The 24,104-nt window shown below is 60.3% G+C and overlaps 1 protein-coding gene across 2 annotated transcripts in view; it reads left to right on the top strand.

Moving 5' to 3' along the window:
- SDK2 (sidekick cell adhesion molecule 2) overlaps positions 1-24,104 on the top strand; it is a 49,999-nt gene that overhangs the window by 11,864 nt on the left and 14,031 nt on the right. Inside the window, exons 2-20 of one of the 2 annotated variants that reach the window (XM_074555331.1) lie at positions 6,702-6,861; positions 15,336-15,442; positions 17,087-17,234; positions 17,861-17,994; positions 19,276-19,387; positions 19,601-19,791; positions 20,214-20,297; positions 20,367-20,561; positions 20,703-20,819; positions 20,908-21,075; positions 21,245-21,347; positions 21,567-21,743; positions 21,821-21,957; positions 22,106-22,253; positions 22,326-22,466; positions 22,549-22,730; positions 22,916-23,031; positions 23,641-23,836; positions 23,961-24,059. In XM_074555331.1, the coding sequence (XP_074411432.1) occupies positions 6,702-6,861; positions 15,336-15,442; positions 17,087-17,234; positions 17,861-17,994; positions 19,276-19,387; positions 19,601-19,791; positions 20,214-20,297; positions 20,367-20,561; positions 20,703-20,819; positions 20,908-21,075; positions 21,245-21,347; positions 21,567-21,743; positions 21,821-21,957; positions 22,106-22,253; positions 22,326-22,466; positions 22,549-22,730; positions 22,916-23,031; positions 23,641-23,836; positions 23,961-24,059 (2,715 nt within the window). Of the gene's footprint in view, positions 1-6,701; positions 6,862-12,773; positions 12,798-15,335; positions 15,443-17,086; positions 17,235-17,860; positions 17,995-19,275; positions 19,388-19,600; positions 19,792-20,213; positions 20,298-20,366; positions 20,562-20,702; positions 20,820-20,907; positions 21,076-21,244; positions 21,348-21,566; positions 21,744-21,820; positions 21,958-22,105; positions 22,254-22,325; positions 22,467-22,548; positions 22,731-22,915; positions 23,032-23,640; positions 23,837-23,960; positions 24,060-24,104 lie in introns of those variants that run through there. The other variant, XM_074555332.1, reaches the window with a different exon arrangement.

Raw genomic sequence — 24,104 nt, 5'->3', positions numbered from 1 at the left:
CTCTGGGAATTCTGTGGGGTTGAGGAATCAGCACCTCAAAGGAAGGGCTGGGGATGGGGTGGGGAGAAGGAAAACCTGGTGGGACAGGGATGGGGGAATGGGACCATGATGCTCTCCGATGTTCTGTGGGAATCGGAGCACACTGAGCTCACCAACCCAGGAACTGACCCCCCAAAATCCGCGCCGTGTCCCCACCGCCTCCCACCCCCATCTCCGGCAGCAGAACCCCCCAGCCCGGCTGTGCCGCCGCCTCGGCAGCACCGAACCCCCTCGTAAATAATTCAGGAAGCCGAGCTGCGTCCGCAGGGGCTGCGGATAAACGCGGTAAATGGCTGAGAAATGGAGCGTGTCCTCCGGGAGCCACCTCCGCGCACGGTGGCCGGGCCCCCTCTCCTCCTCCCGGCCCAGGTGGGGGCTCCGGGCCCGCCCCGGTACCCGAGCCACGGAGGAGGGGATGGAGCTGAGGCCACTGGAGCATCGGGAATTGCATTTCATGGCTGGGCAGGCTGGGATACCCACCCGGCCCCGCGCTCCGAGAGGAGATAAGATTTGATTAAGAAGGCTGCTATTAATTTATGGCAAGTACACTCACGGCAGTGGAGAGGTTGCTTTTAATTAATAGCCAGAAGGAGAGTTTTAAAGCTCTTGGTCTCAGTGGGGGGAGAAAGGGAGGGAGGGGAGAGCGGGGAAGGAAGGGAACAAAGTAAGTTGGGAGGATTAATGGTCACATCTGCAATTATAAGTCTTTTTCTTAGTGAAAAGGGCAAAAAAAGGCACATCAAAAGACACGCCGTGGGTGGGGGTGTGTGGGGCAGCCGGGCTGGGCCCTGGGGATGGGATGGGATGGGTGGGATGGGATGGGATGGGATGGGATGGGATGGGTGGGATGGGATGGGATGGGATGGGATGGGATGGGATGGGATGGGATGGGATGGGATGGGTGGGATGGGATGGGATGGGTGGGATGGGATGGGTGGGATGGGTGGGATGGGATGGGTGGGATGGGTGGGATGGGATGGGTGGGACTGTACCAGGTGCCTTTGGCACTGCTCCATCCCAGCCTGAGGGGACAGCAAGGGACAGCTGGGTGTCCTTGTGGCTCTGCCGGGCTCAGCACCGAGGGACAACGCTGGGAGGGATCTCTTGGGAGAAATTATTTATTGTGAGGGTGCCCAGAGCAGCTGTGGCTGCCGCTGGATCCCTGGAAATGCCCAAGGCCAGGCTGGACAGGGGATGGTGGGAGGTGTCCCAGCCATGGCAGGGGTGGCGCTGGACGGATTCTGAGCACTTCCCCAACCCAAACCACTCTGGCATGGGGTGACTCTGTGGTTTTGGCTGTGGTGGTGCTGGGATGAGGAGGAGGATGGAGCAGGATGGAGCTGGGATGAGGACGGTGGAGCTGGGATGAGGATGATAGAGCAGGGATGAGGAGGATGGAGCTGGGATGAGGAGGATGGAGCAGGGATGAGGACGATGGAGCCCTCCTGCCCTGTTGGGTGTGGCTCAGGCTGCTCTGCCCCTGCCCAGGTGTTGGGAGCAGGGCGAGCAGGGCCCAGCCAAGGTTCCCAAACCTCGCTGACTCATTCCTGGCTCCATCCTTGACTCCCCCAGCCACTCAGTCCCCTCGGTCCCCTCTGGCAGCACCGTCGCGCTCCGTGGCTCCCCAGGTGCCGGCGGCGCTCGGCATTTCAATTCCGTGTTTGCTTTTTATGAAGGGGCTGGAGCTGTGTCTCAGGAATACTAATGGCTCTGGCAGCGCTGGAGAGAGCCTCCAACCCCCCCTGCACTGCCACCACCACCAGGGACCCCGGGAGGTGTCACCAGGGGCACCACGGGGGTCATGGCCAGGTGTGATGGTGGGTCTGTGCCCTTGGGGACGCGAGGGCCATCAAATCCCCCTGGTGGCTTTACCAGCACCCCCTGACAAATTGATGCTTCCCCAGCTCACCTGGTACCTGACAAGCCGGGAATGGGATGCAGCCATGGGGTGGCTGTGTGAGCAGGGATTCACCTGTCCCCAGGGCCACCACGTCCCTGTCACCCCTGGGATGGCCATGAAGGATCCCCTGGTGCCACCTGAGGCTGTGACCCCCCCCCGGGGTGCCTGGGGACACTCTGGTCCCCATGGGTGCTGTTTTTGGGGGCTGTGGGTGATGTTCCCCAAGGAGGAACATCCAAGGGGTGGCTGTGTGGGCAGGGATTCACCTGTCCCCAGGGCCACCATGTCCCTGTCACCCCTGGGATGGCCATGAAGGATCCCTTGGGCCCACCTCTCCTTGTGCCACCTGAGGCTGTGACCCCCCCGGGGTGCCTGGGGACACTCTGGTCCCCATGGGTGCTGTTTTTGGGGGCTCTGGGTGATGCTCCCCCCTCCTCAGCCCCCCCAGCTGTGTTGGCGCCGAGGACCCGTGTGGAGAATATGTTCCACAAATGAATAATAAAAACAAAGGAAAATTACCCTCTTATTGAAACTCGTTTTATGAGTAAAACAATTATTCTGGTAATTGAAAAAATGTGTCGTTAAATTAAATGCAGTGGTTCCTATTAAAATTTTAGTGGATTTCTTCTTCTCCTCTGTTTCTTTTTCCCCCCCTTTTCTCCTTGCCTCCCTCCCTCCTGCCTCCGCTGGCGGCTAAAGGCTGGTAATTATAGCGGAGGGTTTCGCTTTCTCTTTATTGTTTTTTAATCTCTTCGTGCTGCGGAGCCAGCGAGAGCCTGATGCCGAGGAGATTTAGCTCCATCTCCCCGTGCTGGGGGGGGGGAGCTGTGGTGGGAACTGCTTGGTGGCAGTGCCACCACTCCTGGCACCTTCTTTACTGAGTTGGCATCCTCATTTCCAGGCTGGCATCCTCCTTTTTGGGTAGTGGTGTCCTGGGAAGTTCTATCTCCCTGTGCTGTGGGGGGGCATGGTGGGAGCTGCTTGGTGGCAGTGCCAGGTGGCTGTGCCACAGCTCCTGGAGGGGTTGGCACCTTCTTTACTGGGCTGGCATCTTTGTTTCCAGGCTGGCATCCTCCTTTTTGGGTGGTGATGCCCAGGAAAGCTCCATCTCCCTGTGCTGGGGAAGCTGTGGTGGGAGCTGCTTGGTGGCAGTGCCACCACTCCTGGCACCTTCTTTACTGAGTTGGCATCCTCATTTCCAGGCTGGCATCCTCATTTTTGGGTGGTGATGCCCCAGGAAGGATGGGGGAGCCCTGGGAAGCCGTGGGGGCAGCAGGGCCATGCCTCTGTCCCCTCTCTGTGCTCCAGGCAGGGTGTGGGCACTGCAGTGGCACTTCCAGGGCTGCATCCAGGTGGGACCAAAGAAGGGTTGTTGGGAAGGAGGAAGAGGATGGAGCTGTTTTCACTGAGGCAGGTGCTGGTCCCTGGGGTTGGCTGGGTACCTGGAGCCCGCAGGTGAGGGTAGGTTGGGTCCAGGACATCCCCCAGGTCCTGGTGGGCATCAGCCCCATTGGGATTCCCGAATTGTGGTGATCAGCAGGACCGAGTGGGTCCCCTTGCAGTGGTGGGACTGGATGTCACCCCAAGGGGGACTGACACAGACATGGGGACAGTGCTGTCCCCTGGGTGGTGGCACCAGGCAGGAGGGGACCCGGCTGTCCCACAAGCCTCGGGGGTGGCCTGAGGGATCGGATCTGCTGCCCCCATCCCCACCCTGCCCCTGAGAGGGTCGGGAACAGGAGGGGGCTGCATCCCCATCCCCAGAGCCCCCCTCGGCATCCCTCCCGGCTTAACCCTCCCTGGCCTTCCCATCAGGAGGGATTTGGAGGCGGACAGAGGGGAGCTTAGTGCCCGGCTGGCCCATTAGGGCCGGGAATTAGGATCCATTACGGCTCTTAGGGAGCCCTGCCCTACATCCCGGCCCCAAAGCCCCCGGCCCTGATGTAACTAAAGCGCGGGGGCCAGGGCTGCGATCCCATTAGGCGGGATTAGTGCCGTGCCAGGGGCTGGCATTAAATTGTCATCGGCAGGGGAGGGGGAGAATGGCCCGGGAATGGCCCTGTCCCTGTCCCTGTCCCCCCTCCCTGCTGCCAGCCCAACCCCGAGGGCAGGATGGGCACACAGGGGTTTGGTGGCACCGTTCCCTGTGGAGGGGACACTGCTGGCATGGCAGGGGTGGCAGGGGTGGCACAGGAGCCGTTCAGTGTCCCCGTGCCCGCCGGCAGATGTGCAGATGTTGCTGGAGCCGCCCCTCGCTGCCGCCTGTGTTTGGAAAGTGATGAATTTCTGCACCAACTAATTAGCCTCTAATTAGCAAGCGGAGTGTAAACAGTCACAACAGATGGGGGAGAGGCAGAATGAGCAGTAATGACCCTTCGTTTGTGGGGGGGACGTGGCTGTCATCCACTGCCAACCCTTCCCCAGGGTAGGGGGAATGGCATCTCCCGTCCATGGTGGCACCATGAGAGCTCCATGAGCCCGGATTTGGTGGTGCCAGGGCCTGCCAGGGGTGCTGGTGTCCCCAGGGAGCAGAGCTGGGATGGCAGGTGCAGCTGGAGAGGGAAACTGAGGCTCTGGGGCTGGTGATGAGGGGGACAGCGCTGCTCAACATTGGGGATCCCTGCTCTTCTCCTGTCCAAGAATTGGTGTGGGCACCCCCTGGGGACAACAGGGACACCAGGAACACCAGGAACACCTGGTCTTGTCCCTGGAGGCCTCTCTGGAGACCTGGAATTAAGGAGCCACCTTCTCTCCCTGCATCCCTGCTCTCCTCCAGCCACCTCTGGCACTGGGTTGGGCTCCCAAGAGGATGAGAAGGATGAGGAGGATCCCATCGAGTTCAGTGCCACGTTCACCCCTCACAGGGGACCCACAGGACCCCTACCCTCACTCTTAGGCTGGGTTTGCGTTCCTGGGGGCACGGCGGGGGCTGGCCCGTGCCCTTGGCGGGCGGATCAGCCCGGAACGATCCCATCTCATCCCACCCGTGTGGAATTAGGAGCCGCCTCTCCTCCTCTGCGCCGTTTTTCACCCCTTAATGCAGAACAGATGGCTCGGGCGCTTCAAAGCGTGATGAGCCTTAGCTGCTTAAAATCAAATTAGGATGGATGCGAGCGGCAGGCGGGCCCAGGGGAAGGTGAAGCGGCGGCACCCTGATCCCAAACGCTCCCCAAACGCTCCCCAAATGCTTCCCAAGCGCTTCCCAAGCACCTCCAGGACACCTCCCAGGTGTGTCCCAGGTGCTGGGTGCAGGGGGTACCCTGGGCATGCCAAGTCTCAGTCCCGTTGTGCCCTTGGAACACTCAGCTGGGCACTGCCAGCACAGCCTGGTGGTCCTGAGGGATCAGAATTCCAGCACAGCCTGGTGGTCCTGAGGGAATCAGCATTCCCTGGTGATTAGCATTTCCTGAGGACCAGAATTCCCTGGGGGATCAGCATTCCCTGAGGGAATCACCATTCCCTGGGTTTCCAGCCCCTTGTGCCATGCTTGGATGCTCCCTGCAGCTGTGTGGTGCCCAGTGGATGCCAGCTTGGCACATGGTTCATTGACTGGTTCCATGCAGGAGGACGTTTGGACCCAGAGCTGCCATCTGGCTGTGCCACGTCCCCATCTGGGCACTGCCATAATCCCAAAGTCTCCAAAGGGGTGGCGTGGGCGATGCTCCGGCCTTGCAGGTCAAGCCCTGCTGTGGTGTGGGGACATGTGGCGTGCACAGGTGGCACAGATCTTACTCTGGGGTGTTCCTGTGATATCTGTGGCATCTCTGTCCCCAGTCCTGGGCACCCTGAGGGTGGCAGGCCTGCCCTGAGCTCACCATGCCAGGGAACAGCATGGCCATGGGTTGGGCTCACAGCAGTGGTGCCAAACCCCTCTGCCCCTGTGCCACCCAGGATGTGCTGGGCTGCCCTTCCCTGATGCCCCAATGTCTGAATCCATCCTGGATCCAAGGCAGGGACACCAGGAGGAGTGAGAGCTGCCCCTTCCAGCTGGTGCTGGAAGGTCAGAGAGGAAGATTGAATTAAGGAGCCACGAGCTGCTCCTTCCCTTCCCAATGACCCGCCTGGCACCCAGCACCCAGTGCCCTGCCCTTTGCCAGGCAGGATGGTGCAAATCCCCTGGGTCAGAGGGACCCCCCAGTGCAGCTCTGGCTCCCACAAACTCCTGTCACACCCCCAGGGTGCTGGGCACTGCCTTGGTGCCGCTCCCAGGGATCCACGGCAGCAATTCAGCTTGAGCAGACAAGAAAGCAGAGCCCTACCCCAAAGAAAAAACCCAGAGCTGTGATTGAACGTGCACTTGAAAGCTGCTGGGGAATATGAATGTGCCTTTGAAGTAAAAGGGCTTCCATTTGTTAAGCAGAAAATGGAGCTATGTGGTTCGATTTATAGTTTTACTTAGCAAATAAAACAGGAGAGGAGTAAGTGGCTGCGCCTCGCTCGGCTCGCAGCCCCTCCGCCCCTTCGCCCCCCGAGTTAAAAGCTCCGAGATGCTACAAAGGGAGCTGGGAATAAAGCAAAGCACAGCTCAGATAAACCTGCAGCGGGCTGAGCCCTTGAGGATGGGCTGCTGGAATGGCTCAGGGGGGGACGAGGGACAGGGAAAGGGGCTGGGGCGGGGAGGGGGCAGCGGGGTGATGCCAAAGGAATTGCGGAATGTTTTAGGCTGGAAAGGACCTCAAATCATTTTGTTCTGCCAGGGGCAGCAGTGCAGGGTGCTCCATGGGGATGTGGGGCCCTGATCCCTGTCCCTCTCTCCCCACAGACGATGTGTCCCCGTATTTCAAGACGGAGCCGGTGCGGAGCCAGGTGCACCTGGAGGGGAACAGGCTGGTGCTCACCTGCATGGCCGAGGGCAGCTGGCCCCTGGAGTTCAAGTGGCTGCACAACAGCCAGGAGCTCACCAAGTTCTCCCTGGAGTACAGGTGAGTCTGGAGAGGGCGGCCAGGCCTCAGCAGGGCTGCCCAGGCAGGTTTGGAGTGCCCATCCCTGGAGGGGAAATGGAGCTGGCACTCAGCTCTGGGCTGGGGACAAGGTGGGGATGGGGCACAGCTGGGACACGATGACCTTGCAGGTGTTTTCTGGCCTCAGTGACTCTGGATTCTGAGCGTTCCTGAGCATCCGTGGCAAATCCTGCCTGTCATGCTGCTCCCTGGCAGGTGCCAGTGCCAGGGCTGCCATCCTGGGAGGTGGCACAGAGGCTGCTCTTGGCAGCCCCGGAGCTGAGGCTCTGTTTGCAGAGCAAACGGGACTTTAAGCAGGTCAGCAGCGGGGAGGAAGTGTTTGCACAAGCAGATTAACACCTCAACACCGGGCTGTGCATCACAGCCCCCGGGGCTCCCTGTGGGAGAGTGCCCAGCTCCAGCCCCCTGTGCCAACTGCTCCTGGCACGGAGCGGCTCCAGCCCCTTGGAGACGGCCTTTAAATCAAGGCGGGCACCTCTGGCCGTCTCCTGTGAGTGTGTGTGTCATCCTCTCTGTTTTAATCAATAATTCAGGCTGAGACAAGCCGTTCCCCCTTCCCAGCATCGAATCCAGAGGCTTCGTGTTGCTGTAGCAACGCTGGGGCTGCTCCGGGATGCCGGGAAGGCGCCGAGCGTGGCTGGGGATGGCAGTGCCCTGCTGGGATCCTGCAGCCTGGGCCCTCCCCGGGGACTGTCCCCTCCTGAGCGTGCTGCTGCAGCTCTGCAGCGCCCTGAGTCCCTGCCTGAGGGATGCCCTTGTCCCTTGTCCTGGTGTGGAGGTGCAGGGACCTGTTGAGCCCCTCAGTTCCCTGTTGGGGATGCAGCTCTTCCCCAGGCAGGAGAAAAGGAGTCAGGACCTGCTCTGCCCTGGGAATGAGTTGGGGTGCCTGGGGATCACCTCCAAACCCAGAGTGGGCATTCTTGTGGTGTCACATTTTATTTAAACGGTATGTGATGTTAAAATGTAACACCACACGTTCTGCCTCCTTTTCCTGAGCTTCTCCTGGGTTTGATCTGTGCCTCAGTTGACCCTTCAGTAGGGAAGGGCCCAGCAGTGGTGTCTGTGCTCTGGGGTGCCAGGCAGCTCCACATGCCTGCATTCATGCATTCCTGCATACCTGTGTCCCTGCATCCCTGTATTCATGCATCCCTCCATTCCTGCATCCCTGCATCCCTCCAGCCCTGCATTTCTGAGTCCCTGTATCCCCACATCTCTGCATCCCCAAATTCCTGCATCCCTGCATCCTTGAGTCCATGCATCCCTGCATTCCCACATCCCCACATTCCTGCATCCCTCCATCCCTGCATACTTGCATCCCTGGATCCTTGAATCCTTGAATCCCTGCCTTTCTGCATTCCTTCATCCCCAAATCCCTGCATCCCTCCATCCCTGCATCCCTGAATCCATGCATTCCTGCATCCCTGCATTTCTGAATCCCTGTATCCCTGCATCCCCAAATCCTCACATCTCTGCATCCCTCCATCCCTGTATCCCTGTATCCCTGAATCCCTGCACCCCACATCCCTGCTCCAAGGTGCCTCCCCTCCCCTGGACCCCACAGCTCCAGCGCTCAGGCAGAAAGGATTAAGGCAGGAAGTGAGAACCCAAGCAAACAAACACGTGGGGAAAACCCAAAACCCAAACAAACCCAGCTCAGCCAACGGAGCAGAGAAGGCACCGAGCAAATCCCAAATCCCTGCTGGGCTCCCCTGGCTCCTGCCAGCATCCCTTGGCTCTGCCCGCGGCTCCGTGGGGATTTGGAGAGTGGGGACGAGGGCTTGGCTGTCGTGCCTGGCACTGGAGGCTGCTGGTGAGGAGGAGAAGGACCAAAATTAGTTATGATGGGCAGAAATTGAATTTTAATAGAGCTGTCGGTGGCGTGGAGCCAGCCCGCTCAGGCAGTGGGAAGGTTGTAATTAAAAGTTAACGAGTTTAGAAACAGAGAAATCCTTGGAGAGGGGAGGACTGCTGCTGATGGCCAGGGAGGCTCAGGGATGCTCTTGGCCGTGTGGGGCTGGGGATGGCTCTGGGTTTGGGGTGCACCAGTCCCTCCCAGCTCGGTGCTGCCGTGTGTCCGTCAGTCCAGGGACAGGAGGACATTCCCAGAGTCTGGCTGTGCCCTGAGGAAGGCTTTGGAGGGGACAGTGTGCTGTGGGGGCTGGCTGGGCTTGGTGGCATCACTCATGAGTCCCAGCCAGGCTTGGTGGCTTCACCTCGCGGTTCTCAACCAGCGCTGAGTCTCCAAGCATTCCACCCTCATCATCCTCACTGCTGCTCCCCAGCCCCTCTCCTGAGCAGGGCATCCCTCTGGCTGCAGTGCCACTCGTGTATTTCCCATTTGGGGGGCTGTGGGCAGGGTCTGGCTGTCCCCCTGTCCCCCCGGAGCCACCCTGCTTGGTGCCCACGGTGGTCGGGGGAGCTCAGGGTGGCCGCGTTTCCAGGGAAGGAGCCGCTCTCCCAGTTTGGCAGCGTTTCCATGGCGACCGCCCTTTCCTTCCCGCAGCGGTTCCGCTGCCACCGGAGCGGCTCTCGGCGCTCACCGGGGGCCAGGTGGGCACCGGGCCGGGTCTGTCCGTGCCCCGGGCAGGGCAGCGGCGGTGCCAATGTCTGTGCCAGTGCCTGTGCCTGGAGCTGATCCCTCGGGAGCATCCCCGGGGAGCGCTTGGCTCTCTGAGCATCCCCAGCCAACCTCCCCGAGGAGCATCCCGGGGGATTCAGTGCCATGAGGGATCCCAGACGGCCTGGGGAGCAGCCCGGGGCTGTGTGCTTGTGGAGCCAGCCCTGGGGGATTGGGCACCAGCCTGGCTCTAGGAGTGACCACGGCCTCATCCCTCGGAGCATCCCTGCGGATGGAGCATCCCAGCTTGGGTCCAGGAGCATGCAGAGCTGCTTCCCTCAGGAGGATGCTGGGGGATGGAGCAGGAGAGAGCCCCGAGGGACTGAGCAGCAGCCTGGCTCTGTGTGTGTGTGTGTGTGGAGCCATCTTCCCTTGGGAATATCCCTGGGGTCTCAGGATCAGCCTGGCTCTGTGTGTGTGGAGCCATCCTCCCCTGGGAGCATCCTGGGGCTGTGGGGAGCTCAGGATCAGCCTGGCTCTGTGTGTGTGGAGCCTTCCTCCCTTAGGAGCATCCCTGGGGCTTTGGGGGGCTCAGGATCAGCCTGGTTCTGTGTGCCATCCCCTAGAAGCATCCCTGGGGCTGTAGGGAGCTCAGGAACCACCTGGCTTTGTGTATGTGGAGGCTTCCTGCCCTGGGAGCATCTTTGGGGTTGTGGGGGGATCAGGAATCACCTGGCTCTGTGTATGTGGAGCCATCCTTCCCTTGGAGCATCCCTGGAGACTGTGGGGGGCTCAAGGATTCAGGGATCAGCCTGGCTCTCTTTGTGAGTGTGTGTGTAGAGCCATCCTCCACTGGGAGCATCCTGAGGCCTCAGGGATCAGCCTGGTCCTGTGTGTGTCTGTGTGTCTGTCTGTGTGTCTGTGTGTGTAACCATCATCTCTGGGGTTGTGGGGGGCTCAGGATCAGCCTGGCTCTGTGTGCCCATGGATCTGTGATCCCAAGAATGTTCCTGGTGTGTGGGATGGGATCAGGGATCACCTGCCCTCCCCTCCCTCCATTCCCTGTCACTGCCATGGGGTGCACAAGGCCATTCCCCATGGGATCCCTGCTCTGGGTGCCCCCCAGGGACCCCCTCTGGTGCCCACTCTGTGCCAGCAGCCCGGGTGCCCCCGCACTCAGCTGGGTGCCCCGGCCCAGCCCTGGCTGTGCCTCCAGGGTCCCTCCCTGCTGGGCTCTCTGGAGCTGCTGGGATGAGGAATCACAACATGCAAATCAGGCAGCTTGATGCCTTTAATGAAATCCTCGGAAGGGAAAGCGCTTCTCTGGTGAATTGAGGATATTTATTTCTCATACAAGAAATTTAACATGCAGATTAGTTGGGGCTGGTAATTTATCACATGAGATTGTCCTATTAAGGGCTGCATCGAGTCCTGCTGCCTTTGGAAATTACCTTACACATAGATTACCTCTGGACAGACTCCCATCCGTGGAGATGCATCCTCTGGCTCCTAAATCAGCGCTCGTGCCTCCCCTCATGGCCTGCACAGCTGGTGCAGGAGCCCAGCAGCGACTGAAGGATTCCCTGCCTGCTCTCAGGGGCCCAGCTCCCCTTTGTGGAGCTTGGAGCAGTGTCATTCCATCTCTGGCTTTACCCCAGCTCCCCTCTGCCAAGCAGGGCTGGCACAGCTGAGCCTCCCCATGCCATCCCATGCCAGCCTTGGGGTGGGTTTTCCAGCACGTGGTGCCTCTGATCCAGCTCCATCTCCTTTCTGTGTGGGCTCACCCGGATCTGGGGCAGATTTGGGGCTCTTCCAAGCCCTGCTGCCCACTGGGCTGTTTTGGGGTGTCCCCTGGGGGTGCAGGGACACAACTGGCTATGCACAGGACTCTGATGTGCCTTTATGGCCTGGTGAGGATCCCAAATGTTTGATGAGGATCCCAAATGTTTGATGCCCAGAGTTTGTCCCCAAATTATGTGAAATACAGAGCCAGGAGCCTCTGAAAACCCCAGGCCTGGGGCAAACAGGATGGATCACCCCCAGATTCCTGCTGGGAGCTCATCCCTGCTCTGGGGGCCCAGCTCTCTGCCAGCCCGGGTGTGATGCCCATCCCTCTGCCTTGGGGGGCTAATTACCATGCAATGAGTTAATTAACGGCGGCTTAAGAACATTGGAAGGGTTGTACCCAGGCTGGGTGGGAGCCCTGCAGGGTTTTCCTGGTTCTGGTAGTTCCAGCCTGACCTGTGTCACTTTTGGTGCCACTTTTGGTGCCACCACAGGTGGCAAAGCCCCAGGAATGCTGGTGAGGAGCATGGGCAGCACGGGGGAGGATTTTCCTGGGAATGTTTGTGCTGGGGAGGCTCCTGCCTCTCTCTGTGCCTTGTTTGGGACTTTGGGGACACAAACATTGGCATATGGGCACAGGGCAGCGGTGCCAGTGAACCAGAGCAGTGTCGGGGCTGGCAGGAGGCACATGATGGGGTGGCAGAGGAGGGAATCTCCCTGCTGGGATCCTAAAGGGAAAGGACAGGGCCTGCCAGAGCAGGAGATGCCCCCGGAGCTGGGAGTTGGCCAAACCCGTGCTCAGCAATGCACCAGAGCCCTCCGGATGCCGCAACACGGATCGAGGCTCGCTCCGTCCCTGCTCTGCAGGAAGGAGGCTGATTAATACACGGGCATTAATTATTAAATGGCTCATTGTTCTGGCAGGGCCAATTGAGGCAGCGATTTACGGCGCTGCCAATTCCCACGGCCGAGGGAGGGAAAACACTCCCGGGCAGGAGCAGGGGCAGCGGCCACGTGGATCCAGAGAGAACCCGTTCCAATCGGGAGCTAATTGCGATCCAATAGCGCAGTTAAGCGCGGCTGATGGAGCTCCAGGGGCGCCTCGCAGCCTCATCGAGCGCTGGCCCGGAGCAGGGGCCGGGACACTGCTCGGATGCTCCGAGTCGTTAAACCTCGGCTAAGTGTGTTTTAATGCTCACTTGACATTTCATTATCCCACAGTAACCGTTCAAACACGCGGCCCCTCCAGAATTAATTAGTCGTTATGCAGGATATTAATCAAAGGGGACTGTGCCAGTGCTGCTCCCACCCCAAATCCGATCCAGCTGTTGCTGTTCCCGGGCGGCATTGGAAGAACCTCACAGATTTCAATTTGATGGATCAAATCCTTTGGCTGCCGCTTTTCCCGGCCCTTCTCCACCCCCTCAATCTAAGAATAATTCGGCAGCGTCAGCCCCGCGCTCCTCGGCAACCCTACAATAACAGAGGCACGGCGGCAGCCACAGCACGGCTGGGATGGACGGACAGACAGACGGACAACCCTACAATAACAGAGGCACGGCGGCAGCCGGGACTGGGGCACGGCTGGGATGGATGGATGGATGGATGGATGGATGGATGGATGGATGGACAGACGGACAACCCTACAATAATAGAGGCACGGCGGCAGCTGGGACTGGGGCACAGCTGGGATGGATGGATGGATGGATGGATGGATGGATGGATGGATGGATGGACGGACAGACAACCCTACAATAACAGAGCCATGGCAGCAGCTGGGACTGGGGCACGGCTGGGATGGATGGGTGGATGGACAGATGGACAACCCTGCAATAACAGAGCCGCGGTGGCAGCTGGGGCTGGGGAATGGCTGGGATGGATGGACAGACAGACAGACAACCCTACAATAACAGAGCAATGGCAGCAGCCGGGCCTGGGGCACAGCTGGGACAGGCGCAATCCTGAGGGATGGCACAGCCAGGAGCTGGGCACGCTGCTGTGCCCTGCCCGGCTGAGGGACCGGGATAGATGGATGGATGGACAGACAGACGGACAGGTTGTCATTCCCAGCCTGCAGCCGTCCATCTGTCAGGCAGATCCGGTGCCAAAGCTGCCGCTGCAGACCCGGGGCTCCCTCCTGACCCCGGGGCTGAGCGGGACGGAGCCGCTTCCTGCCGGGCCAGGGCGGTCAGCGCTCACCTCTCCCCACGGACCGTGCCCTGTCAAGCTCCGTCTGCACAGAGAAGCCAAACAAACCCCTGGAACAGCGGAGTCAGCAGCGAGGGCTGCGCCGGGAGCGGGGCCAGCTTCACCTCGGTCCAGCGGGGGCGGGGGACAAAGGCAGAGCCACCCGGCCGGGGGGACAGAGCCCCCGGGAGCGGCCCCAGCTGGAGCAGCTCCTTCCTGCGTGGAGCAAAGGCCACGAAGCTGTGGCACAAACTGGGGGTGGGGTGGCATCCCCCGCTCCTGCCTGCAGCGCATCCCCTGTGAGGGGTGACACGGGGGTGACATTGGGGGTGAAATCAATCCATGTCCCCTCCCAGCCAGGAGTGATGGGGGGAGGAAATCGAAGCTGAGCGCTCTTGGATGAAAGCCTCGGTGGAAGGAGAGCGGGGAGAACAAAGTCTGTGCCGGTTTGGTTGATGACTGCGGGCTGGGCTGAGCCCGGAATTGATTTCCTTTCTCCGGGCTATTTTCAGCTGCTGAGGTGTGTGTGCGAGTGCTGTGCTTCAATAACTCCTCCAGCTCCCGTGTGCGGGCACCAGGCCCTGAATTGGATCTGCTGGGGTGTCCTGGGCTGGGGACATGGCTCCCTGTGCCCATGGAGTGTCCTGGGTTGGGGACACGGCTCCCTGTGCCCATGGAGTGTCCTGGGCTGGGGACACGGCTCCCTGTGCCCATGGAGTGTCCTGGGCTGGGGACACAACTCCCTGTGCCCATGGAGTGTCCTGGGCTGGGGACACCATGCTGCCAGGCCTGTGACTCCGTTTGTGTCCCTCAGGCTGTGCCAGCCCTGGTGGCTTTGCATTGTCCCTATGGGGGGACACACCAGTGAGGACACAGGTCTGTTTGGGGACACACGTGTCCCTGTGCTGCTGTGTGTCCGTCCATCCATCTGTCCATCCGTGGGCGTGCGTGCGCTGGGGAGTCACGGTGTGATTTATTAGCGAGGACACGGCAAGGAGAGCGGGCCCATTACTCCTGGCGGCTGCAGCCCTTGCTGACAGCTCCGTGGAATTGAAATATCTTATTTAAAGCCTCTGGGGAGCGTTTTTAAATATCAGCCGTGACACTCAAGGTCTCGTTCCCAAAGGGCACCTCCATCCTCCTCCTCCTCCTCGTCCCGCGGGGACGGGTGACCCCTGTGTGGGTGTGCGGCTGGCTGGTGTCACCGCGGCTTGGTGACAGTCCCGCCGGGCCAGGGGACAGCCCGGTGTCCCTGCCACCCTCTGCCGTGCGCAGGGACCGCGCTCCTCAGGTCTGATGAAAGTTTAATTTACGCTCGGTTCTCAGAAGAGCAAACAAAGCTATGCCGAAGGAGCCTGCGGCGGGTTTTAACGCAAGATTAGATTTTTGGGCAGGGAGGAGGGCTGAGCTCGCTTTATTTATTTATTCCCTCTCTGCTTTATCTCGCAGCGCTCCCCGCCGGGGGCAGCGGGGCTGCAGCTCCCGCCCGGCCCCCGGAGGCTCCCCCGGTGCTCCAGGGGGATCAAACCGGAGCTGCAGGGCTGGGGACAGCGCTGGTGACAGCAGGGTCCCCCTTGGGGACCGCGGCAGGGTGGTCAAGAGGAGATGTGGTGATTTCCTTTATCTCCACACCAGGGCTGGCCGCTGATAAGAGCAGGGGGGGTGATAAGGGGGTCAGCCAGGATTTATCGGAGCAGTGCTGGACTTGGACACTGTCAGATCCAGGCTGGGTGACACCAACAGAGCACGGTGTCATTGCTGGGGCAGGGCTCAGGACAGCGGGTCCCAGCTTGTGGCGATGGGTCACCTCCAGCCCCCGGGCCGGGAGGGTGACGGTCACCGGGCTGTCACCGGGGGGCTGTGACAATGGCACGATGTCCCCTCACGGCTGCTTCCCCTCCCGCAGGTACATGATCACCTCGCTGGACCGCACCCACGCCGGCTTCTACCGCTGCATCGTCCGCAACCGCATGGGCGCGCTGCTGCAGCGCCAGACCGAGGTGCAGGTGGCCTGTAAGTGACAGTCCTGCCCCGCGGGGACAGCACGGGGACACACAGATCCCGGCGGCGGGGGACAGCTCTGGTGTGGGTGCCAATGGTGGCCAGCACGTGAGAGCCGGCAGCATCCCTGGGGTGACAGTGACAGGGACATTGGAGCATCCCTGGGGTGACACTGACAGGGATATTGCGGCATCCCTGGGGTGACACTGGCAGGGACATCCAAGCATCTCTGGGGTGACAGTGACAGGGATTCGAGCATCCCTGGGGTGACATTAGGCAGGGACATCAGAGCATCCCTGGGGTGACACTGGCAGGGACATTCAGAGTGTCCCTGGGGTGACACTGGTAGGGACATTGGAGCATCCCTGGGGTGACATCCAGAGTGCCCCTGGGATGATGCTGGTGACATTTAAGGTAGAGATGGCCATGCTGAGGCCTGGGCTGGTGGCTCTGTCCCCCAAAGGGACCTGCCCCTCTCTGTCACTCCTTGCCTCTGGGATGTCCCCACTCCCATCCCCTCAAACCCCTCCAGAGGAGCAGTGACAAATCAGGAGGATAATGAGAAATTAATAAGGCAGCTGTGCTAACAACTAATGATAATGGCAAAGTCGTTAAAAAGGGATTCTTTACATGTTTTTAATTACAGCAATTAAGGAAGTCAATAAAAATCCCCTGTCCCACCCCCTCCTCCATGCCCCCGGCTTCCCTCAGTCTCCCTCAACTGCTGCTTGATTCCAGGCTGGGAATGGCAGCGGGATGGAGGAGCTGTGCCACACCTTGTCCCTGCAGCCAGGGCCATGCTGGGATGCTGCTGACACTGGGACATGTGACAGCGTTCACAGGGGGCCCAGGATGAGGGAAGAGACAAGGATCTGACTCCATGTTTCAGAAGGATTGATTTATTATTTTATTAGATATATTGCATTAAAGCTATATTAAAAAATAGAAGAAAGGATTTCATCAGCAGGCTGGCTAAGAATAGAAAAAGAAGGAATGATAACAAAGGTTTGTGGCTCAGACTCTCTGTCTGAGCCAGCTGGGCTGTGATTGGCCATTAATTAGAAACAACCAACAGGGAGCAGAGAGAAGCTGAGGAGCTCTGGAGCTGGGCTCTCCCTGCTGTGGCTGCAGCCTGGTTGTGGTGGGGACACTTGGATGTGGGGACACTGAGGCTGTGACCCCCCCGGGGTGCGGGTCCCTGACCCAGCACAGGGATGGATGGATGGATGGATGGATGGATGGATGGATGGATGGATGGATGGATGGATGATGGAATCCATGGATGGACGGATGGAGGGATGGATGGATGGATGAAATACATGGATGGAGGGATGGATGGATAATGGATGTGTGAGTGGATGGAGGGATGGAAGGATGGATGAGGGATGAATGGATGGATGGATGGAAGGATGGATGGATGGATGGATGGATGGACGGATGGATGGAATCCATGGATGGATGGATCACCAGGAGGAGCAGCCCGTGGCATTTGAGCCATCCCCCACCCTGACCCACCGTCAGAGGGGACCGGGACCCCCCCTCAGCACCATCCCATGGGAGCCCATCCCACAAACCCCATCCTGCTGCCCACCCAGCCCTGGCTGTGCACCCCTGGGCTCCCCCCCAGCCTGGCACATTCCCTGCCCTGTTCTGCAGACATGGGGAGCTTCGAGGACGGCGAGACGCAGCAGAGCGTGTCCCACGGCGAGGCAGCCGTCATCCCCGCGCCCCGCATCGCCAGCTTCCCCCAGCCCCAGGTCACCTGGTTCCGCGATGGACGGAAGATCTCCCCCAGCAGCCGCGTGTGAGCACCCCCAGAACCCCCCTGGAACCCTCCCCAGCATCCCAGGGGCTGCATTTCCTAAATTAAGGATGTTTAACCAACATCGTGCCAAAGCCCAGGGACAGGCCCGGTGACTAATGGCTCTGTTTGTCACCAGAGAAGGGATTTCTTCACAAAAAAATGAAAGCAGGAGGGAGGAAGGCGGGTGAGAGGGTGGGATAGAGCCAAACACGGCACACAGGTGTTCCCATGGAGCTGTGGCAGGTGCCGGTGGTGCCACAGCCCTGGGCAGGAATTGAATTTGTAACCCCCATTATGCAGGAATTGAACTGGTCTCCTTTAGATTTGCAAAGCGGGATTGAGGAGATAAAACTCCTTTATCTCATATTTAACGGTAAAAAAAAAAAAACATATTCCCTTCAGCATTTTATGTTTCCAGCAGATTAGATTGTTCCAATAAGTAAAAAATGGAAAAAAAAAAGGAGAAATCCTCAGAATCTTCATTGTCCCATGGGCTCTGCTTGGACAGAGGGGTGCAGGGCTTGGTCCCCCCATCCTGGGGGGAGGCTGGGGGTCCTGTGTGGGTGCTGGGTGGGCAGTGAGGGTCCCAGATCAATGGGTTTACCCCCACCATGCTCTCCTCCCAGGGCCATCACGCTGGAGAACACGCTGGTGATCCTGTCCACGGTGGCGCCGGACGCGGGGCGTTACTACGTGCAGGCGGTCAACGACAAGAACGGGGACAACAAGACGAGCCAGCCCATCACCCTGACGGTGGCCAGTGAGTGTGGGGGGCACTGGATCCCTGTCCCCAGCCCCTGCCTCGCCCCCAGGTTTAATTTGCAGTAAATCTCCTCGGAGGCTCCGGTTTCTGCTGACTAAACACTTCAGCTGGCTCGGAATTTACTTACATGCTCGTGGCTGTGCTGCAGGAGCTGCTGTGTCACAGGCAGAGCATCATCCTGCCATGCCCCGGGATGGGCTGTGGAATGGGAGCTGCAGGGTCACCCCATGGGTGCCCCACACCCCTGTCTGTGTCCCCACCCCTGTCTGTGTCCCCCTGTCAGCTCCTGGTGCTCTGGAGCAGCCCCTGCCTGGGGGACACCCCTGTGGCTTTTGTCCCCCCAGTCCCTTTGGGCCCCTCAGGATTTCCAGGGGTCACCCAGCCCATTTGGGTGGTGACAGCCCATCCCATGGTGTGACAGTGTTCACAGGGGTCTGAGGATGAGGGAAGAGACGAGGATCTGACTCCATGTTCCAGAAGGCTGATTTATTATTTTATTATATATATTACATTAAAACTATACTAAAAGAATAGAAGAAAGGATTTCCTCAGAAGGCTAGCTAAGAATAGAATAGGAAGGAACGATAACAAAGGTTTGTGGCTCAGCTCTCTGTCTGACTCTCTCTGAGCTGACTGTGATTGGCCATTAATTAGAAACAACCACATGAGACCAATCCCAGATGCACCTGTTGCATTCCACAGCAGCAGATAACCATTGTTTGCATTTTGTTCCTGAGGCCTCCCAGCTTCTCAGGAGAAAAAATCCTAAGGAAAGGGTTTTCCATAAAAGATGCCTGTGACACCATGGGACATGCCCTGAGGTGACATCAGTCCTGTCCCGCTCTCCCCATCTCCCCTCCTGGTGCTCCACAGGGTTAGGACAGGTTATCCCTGTCTGTCTGTCTGCCTGTCTCCCATCCCCATCAATCTGTTCTCCTGTCCCTCGGCGTCCTGGAGCTCCATAAACATCCCAGGCCCTGTTTATGGATTCAGCTCTATCAGCAGCTTTCGAGCCCATCGCGGTTTTACAGCGCCTACATGAGGGTTTTTTATTGTCGCCATCATTTTGCTTTATGGACTCCCTGCTCCCTCCCTGCTGCCACCAGCCTGGTGGCCCTGGTGGCGTGCTAGGGCTTCCACAGGGGGACACAGCTTAGAAAGCCACCAGGTCCCTGCCACCTTTGTCTCCTCCAAGCTGAGGATTTGGGTGCCGTCTCTGGGAACAGCCCAGGGTGGCAGGGGTGCTCATGGCTGTCCCTGTGTCCTGCCTGTCCCCAGATGTGGGTGGCCCGGCTGATCCCATCGCACCCACCATCATTGTCCCTCCCAAGAACACCAGCGTGGTGGCCGGGACCTCGGAGGTGACCATGGAGTGTGTGGCCAACGCCAGGTGAGCCCTGGGGTGAGGATGACGATGGGGAATCTCCCTGTTGGCCCTGCCCAAGGGGGATTTAGGGGCTGGGTGCTCCTAAACCCCTTCCCACCACACTCCTGGGACCTGTGGGATGCAGGGAGGTCCCTTCCCACCGGAGTCCTGTGCGATGGAGGGGTTGGGATCCTCCAGGGAAGCTGGAGCTGGTTCTTGACACTCCCTGGCCCCCAGGCCACTGATGAAGCTGCACATCGTCTGGAAGAAGGACGGAGCGCCTGTGTCCAGCGGGATCAGCGACTACAGCCGGCGGCTGACCATCCTGCACCCCACCCTGAGCGACAGCGGCTTCTACGAGTGCCAGGCTGTGCTGCGCAGCAGCAGCGTCCCTGCTGTCACTGCCGGGGCCTTCCTGTCCGTGCTGGGTGAGCTCCTGCCCCTGCTGGGTCAGCTCCTGTCCCTGGGCACCTCCCTGTGTCTGTGCTGAGTGAGGTCATGTCCATGGGCACCTCCCTGTCCCTGCTGGGTGAGCTCCTGTCCATTGGCACCTCCCTGTCCCTGCTGGGTGAGCTCCTGCCTATTCTGGGTTAGCTCTTGCCCGTGGGCGCCTCCCTGCCCGTGCTGGGTGAGCTCCTGTCCATTGGCATCCTCCCTGTCTGTGCTGAGTGGGTTCCTGCCAATGGGCACCTCTCTGTCCATGCTGGGTGAGCTCCTGCCCACCAGCAGCCCAGACCACGCGTGCCATGAGCTGGGGCAGGGCTGGGAGGTGCCAGGAGTGACACTGGTCATCCCAAGGACCTCAGGGGGAGGCTCTGCCCCCATTCCTATCTCCCGGTTCCCTCGGCAGAGCCCCCTCAGTTCATCAGGGAGCCGGAGAGGCACATCACGGCCGAGATGGAGAAGGTGGTGGCCATCCCCTGCCAGGCCAAGGGTGAGCTGCTCCCCGGCACCCTCCGTGCGCCACCACCAGCCCATGCCTGACGTGCCCGTCCCCCTGCAGGTGTCCCCCCTCCCGAGATGGCCTGGTACAAGGACGCTGCCCTGCTGCAGCTGGAGAAGCTGCCCCGTTTCCAGCTGCTGGAGGACGGCAGCCTGCAGATCAGCGGGCTGCTCCCCGACGACACCGGAATGTTCCAGTGCTTCGCCCGCAACGCGGCCGGCGAGGTGCAGACCACCACGTACCTGGCCGTGACCAGTAGGTGCCACGTCCCCATGCCCTGGGTGGTGGGCCACAGACAGCTCAGAGAGCCCAGGAAACTCTTCTGGGTCAGAGATCCAGGCTGGGCACAGCACAGGGAGGGGATTCAGGGGGGCTGTGCACCTCTGTGCCCCGCAGGCATCGCCCCCAACATCACGCGGGGTCCCCAGGACAGCACGGTGATCGATGGCATGGCCGTCATCCTCAACTGCGAGACCTCGGGGGCGCCACGCCCGGCCATCACCTGGCAGAAAGGTACAGGGCTGGGGAGGGGTCTGGAGCCTGGAGCCTGTCCTCGCTGCCCTGGTGGCCGTGGCGCTGATGGTCCCCACTGTGTCCCCAGGGGAGCGGGTCCTGGCCAGCGGCTCGGTGCAGCTGCCCCGTTTCACCCTGCTGGAGTCGGGCAGCCTCCTGGTGAGCCCCGTGCACCTGTCTGACGCTGGCACCTACACCTGCCTGGCCACCAACTCCCGCGGCGTGGACGAGGCCTCTGCTGACCTGGTGGTCTGGGGTAAGGGGCTCACGGTGGGCCAGGGAAGGGAGGGACCCTGCCCCAATGGCTGTGGGACCACCCTGGTGCTGTGGGATGGAGCTCTCCGGGGATGGGTGCTGGGTTTTGGGGCTGTCCCTGCTGGTGCCACCCCTGCAGTGCTGATGGGTCATTGTGTCCCCTCCCACAGCAAGGACACGTATCACGGACCCGCCACAGGACCAGAGTGTCATCAAGGGCACCAAGGCTGTCATGAGCTGCGGGGTCACCCATGACCCCAGCGTGGACGTCAGGTGAGGGAGAGGTTTGGGGAGTCCAGGTACCCCAGGATGCTCACCTGGCTGCTGTCAGTGCTGTCCTGGGCAGGGAGATGAGGGAGATGGGGGTCTCCTTCCTCAGCCCCGTGCTGGTGGTCCTGCAGTGCCACCTGGTGCCCCGTGACAGTGAGCCCCTGGTCCCTGTGCTTGCTGGGGGCTGCGGGGCACCAGCACACCTGGCTCCCTCTGGCACAGGTACGTGTGGGAGAAGGACGGGGCTCCGCTGGGCCCCGAGAGCGGCCCCCGGGTGCGCCTGGACGAGGTGGGCACCCTGCACATCTCCCAGACCTGGTCGGGTGACATCGGCACCTACACCTGCAAGGTGATCTCGGCCGGGGGCAACGACTCGCGCAGCGCCCACCTCCGAGTCCGGTGAGACCCCCCGCACCCTGCCAGCACCCCGGGGCTGTGCCCCCCGTCCCTCCTTCCCTCCTAACCCCCCTGTCCAGGCAGCTCCCCCACGCCCCCGAGAGCCCCGTGGCCGCCCTGAGCCTGCAGGAGAAACGGGCCATCAACCTCACCTGGGCCAAGCCCTTCGACGGCAACAGCCCCCTGCTCCGCTACGTCGTGGAGGTCTCCGAGAACAGTAAGGGGCTGCTGCCACCCCCTGAGAGGTCCCCAGTGTCACCCTGCTGCAGGGGATGCTGCTTGGGGACCCCGGGATGGGTCAGCCAGGCTGGTGACCCCGGTGTCCTGCAGGCCAGGTCCCCACCCTGCTGTCCCCTCTCCCCCAGATGCACCCTGGACCGTGCTGCTGGCCAGCGTGGACCCCGAGGTGACATCGGTGACAGTGCGGGGCTTGGTACCCGCTCGCTCCTACCAGTTCCGCCTGTGTGCCGTGAATGACGTGGGCAGGGGACAGTTCAGCAAGGACACGGAGAGGTGAGGCCCAGCCTGGGGGGTCCTGGGGGGGCTGGTTGGTGACCCGGTGCTCACCCTGCCCTGTCCCTGCAGGGTGTCCCTGCCCGAGGAGCCGCCCTCGGCGCCCCCCCAGAACGTCATCGCCAGTGGCCGCACCAACCAGTCCATCATGATCCAGTGGCAGCCGCCCCCCGAGAGCCACCAGAATGGGGTCCTCAAGGGCTACATCATCCGGTAGGTGCCAGCTGGGGTGCCCAGGGTCCCCAGTCTGGTGTTGGTGGGGACAGTGGCAGCTCTGACGGCTCCTGGTGCCCAGGTACTGCCTGGCCGGGCTGCCCGTGGGGTACCAGTTCAAGAACATCACCAACGCCGAGGTCAACAACCTCCTGCTGGAGGACCTCATCATCTGGACCAACTACGAGATCGAGGTGGCCGCCTACAACAGCGCTGGCCTGGGGGTCTACAGCATGAAGGTGACAGAGTGGACCCTGCAGGGAGGTAGGCAGGGGCAGTCAGGGGTGGGCAGGGGCTTGGTGGGCACCCCAACAGCATCAGGTGCCATTGGGATGGTGGGATGGGAGGCCCCAGGGATGTGCTGGGCAGGGATGAGCCAATGTTGGCACCCAGCTGATGGAGGGGACCTCGTGGAGCTGTCCCTCTGAGCTGTCCCTTCATCCTGGCAGTGCCCACGGTGCCTCCAGGGAATGTGCAGGCTGAGGCCACCAACTCCACCACCATCCGCTTCACCTGGAACCCCCCCAGCCCCCAGTTCATCAACGGCATCAACCAGGGCTACAAGGTGAGGGTGATTCCCAAAACCAGAGCAGCTTGTGGGGAAAACTTGGTCAACCTTCACAAACTGTCTTGGCTCCTCCTTGCTGAAATCCCTGATTTTAATTGGCTCTCTCCTGACTGTTAAAATAATATTTACTGTTATTTAACACTTGCATGGGCTCGGAGTCTCCCATGCTCTGTAATTAATTCCAAATTGCAATTAATTCAAATTTACATTAATGAAATTGAATTAAAACATTAAACTTGTGTTTTAATCCACTCGAAAGAAGTTCGGGAATTTAATTGCCGCTCAATGAGATAACCAGCGTGAGCAGGATATTTAACATTCCTATTAAACGCCACTTAGTATTTTTGATTAGTATTTTTAGGGCCTAATTAGTGTTTAATTAAGTTGCTAGAGGCTATCTTGCACAATTCCAATTAAATGCCCAGGATGCGGGCAAGGGGGGGATCCCGTTATCGATGGAGTTAATCACAGCTCCGTAACGGTGCGGGGAGCGCTGGATGCCAACGGTGTTTAATTGATCGTTAATCAACGCCTAATTAATAAGAGGCGGCCGGAGGTGCTGTTTTTGGCATGGAGAACCTTCATGGCATCTCCTTTCCCCTTCAGCTCATCGCCTGGGAGCCGGAGCACGAGGACGAGGCCACGGTGGTGACGGTGCGGCCCAACTTCCAGGACAGCGTGCACGTGGGCTACGTGCCGGGGCTGCGCAAGTTCGCCGAGTACCTGACCTCGGTGCTGTGCTTCACCACGCCCGGCGACGGCCCGCGCAGCCCCCCACAGCTGGTGCGCACCCACGAGGACGGTACGGGGAGGCTCCCACCCCTCCGGACGGACCCTGCCCGCCCCCCGGCTCCGTCCAAGGGGGTCCCGTGGGTGCCGAGGGTGCTGTGTGCTTGGGTGTTGAGTGTTTGGGTGATTTTGGGCAGTGCCTGGCCCCGTGGGACACCTGAGCTTCAGTGACATCCTGGATACGTCCCTGAAGGTCAGCTGGCAGGAGCCGCTGGAGAAGAACGGGATCCTGACGGGTAAGGGAGCAGCAGCAGGTACTGGATCTGTCTGGTCCCTTTCCC

This window comes from Zonotrichia albicollis, chromosome 19 (assembly GCF_047830755.1).
Source record: "Zonotrichia albicollis isolate bZonAlb1 chromosome 19, bZonAlb1.hap1, whole genome shotgun sequence".
Taxonomy (NCBI): Eukaryota; Metazoa; Chordata; class Aves; order Passeriformes; family Passerellidae; genus Zonotrichia; species Zonotrichia albicollis.
Note: the sequence above shows the minus strand (reverse complement) of the source record. Positions and strands in the feature narration are given on the sequence as shown.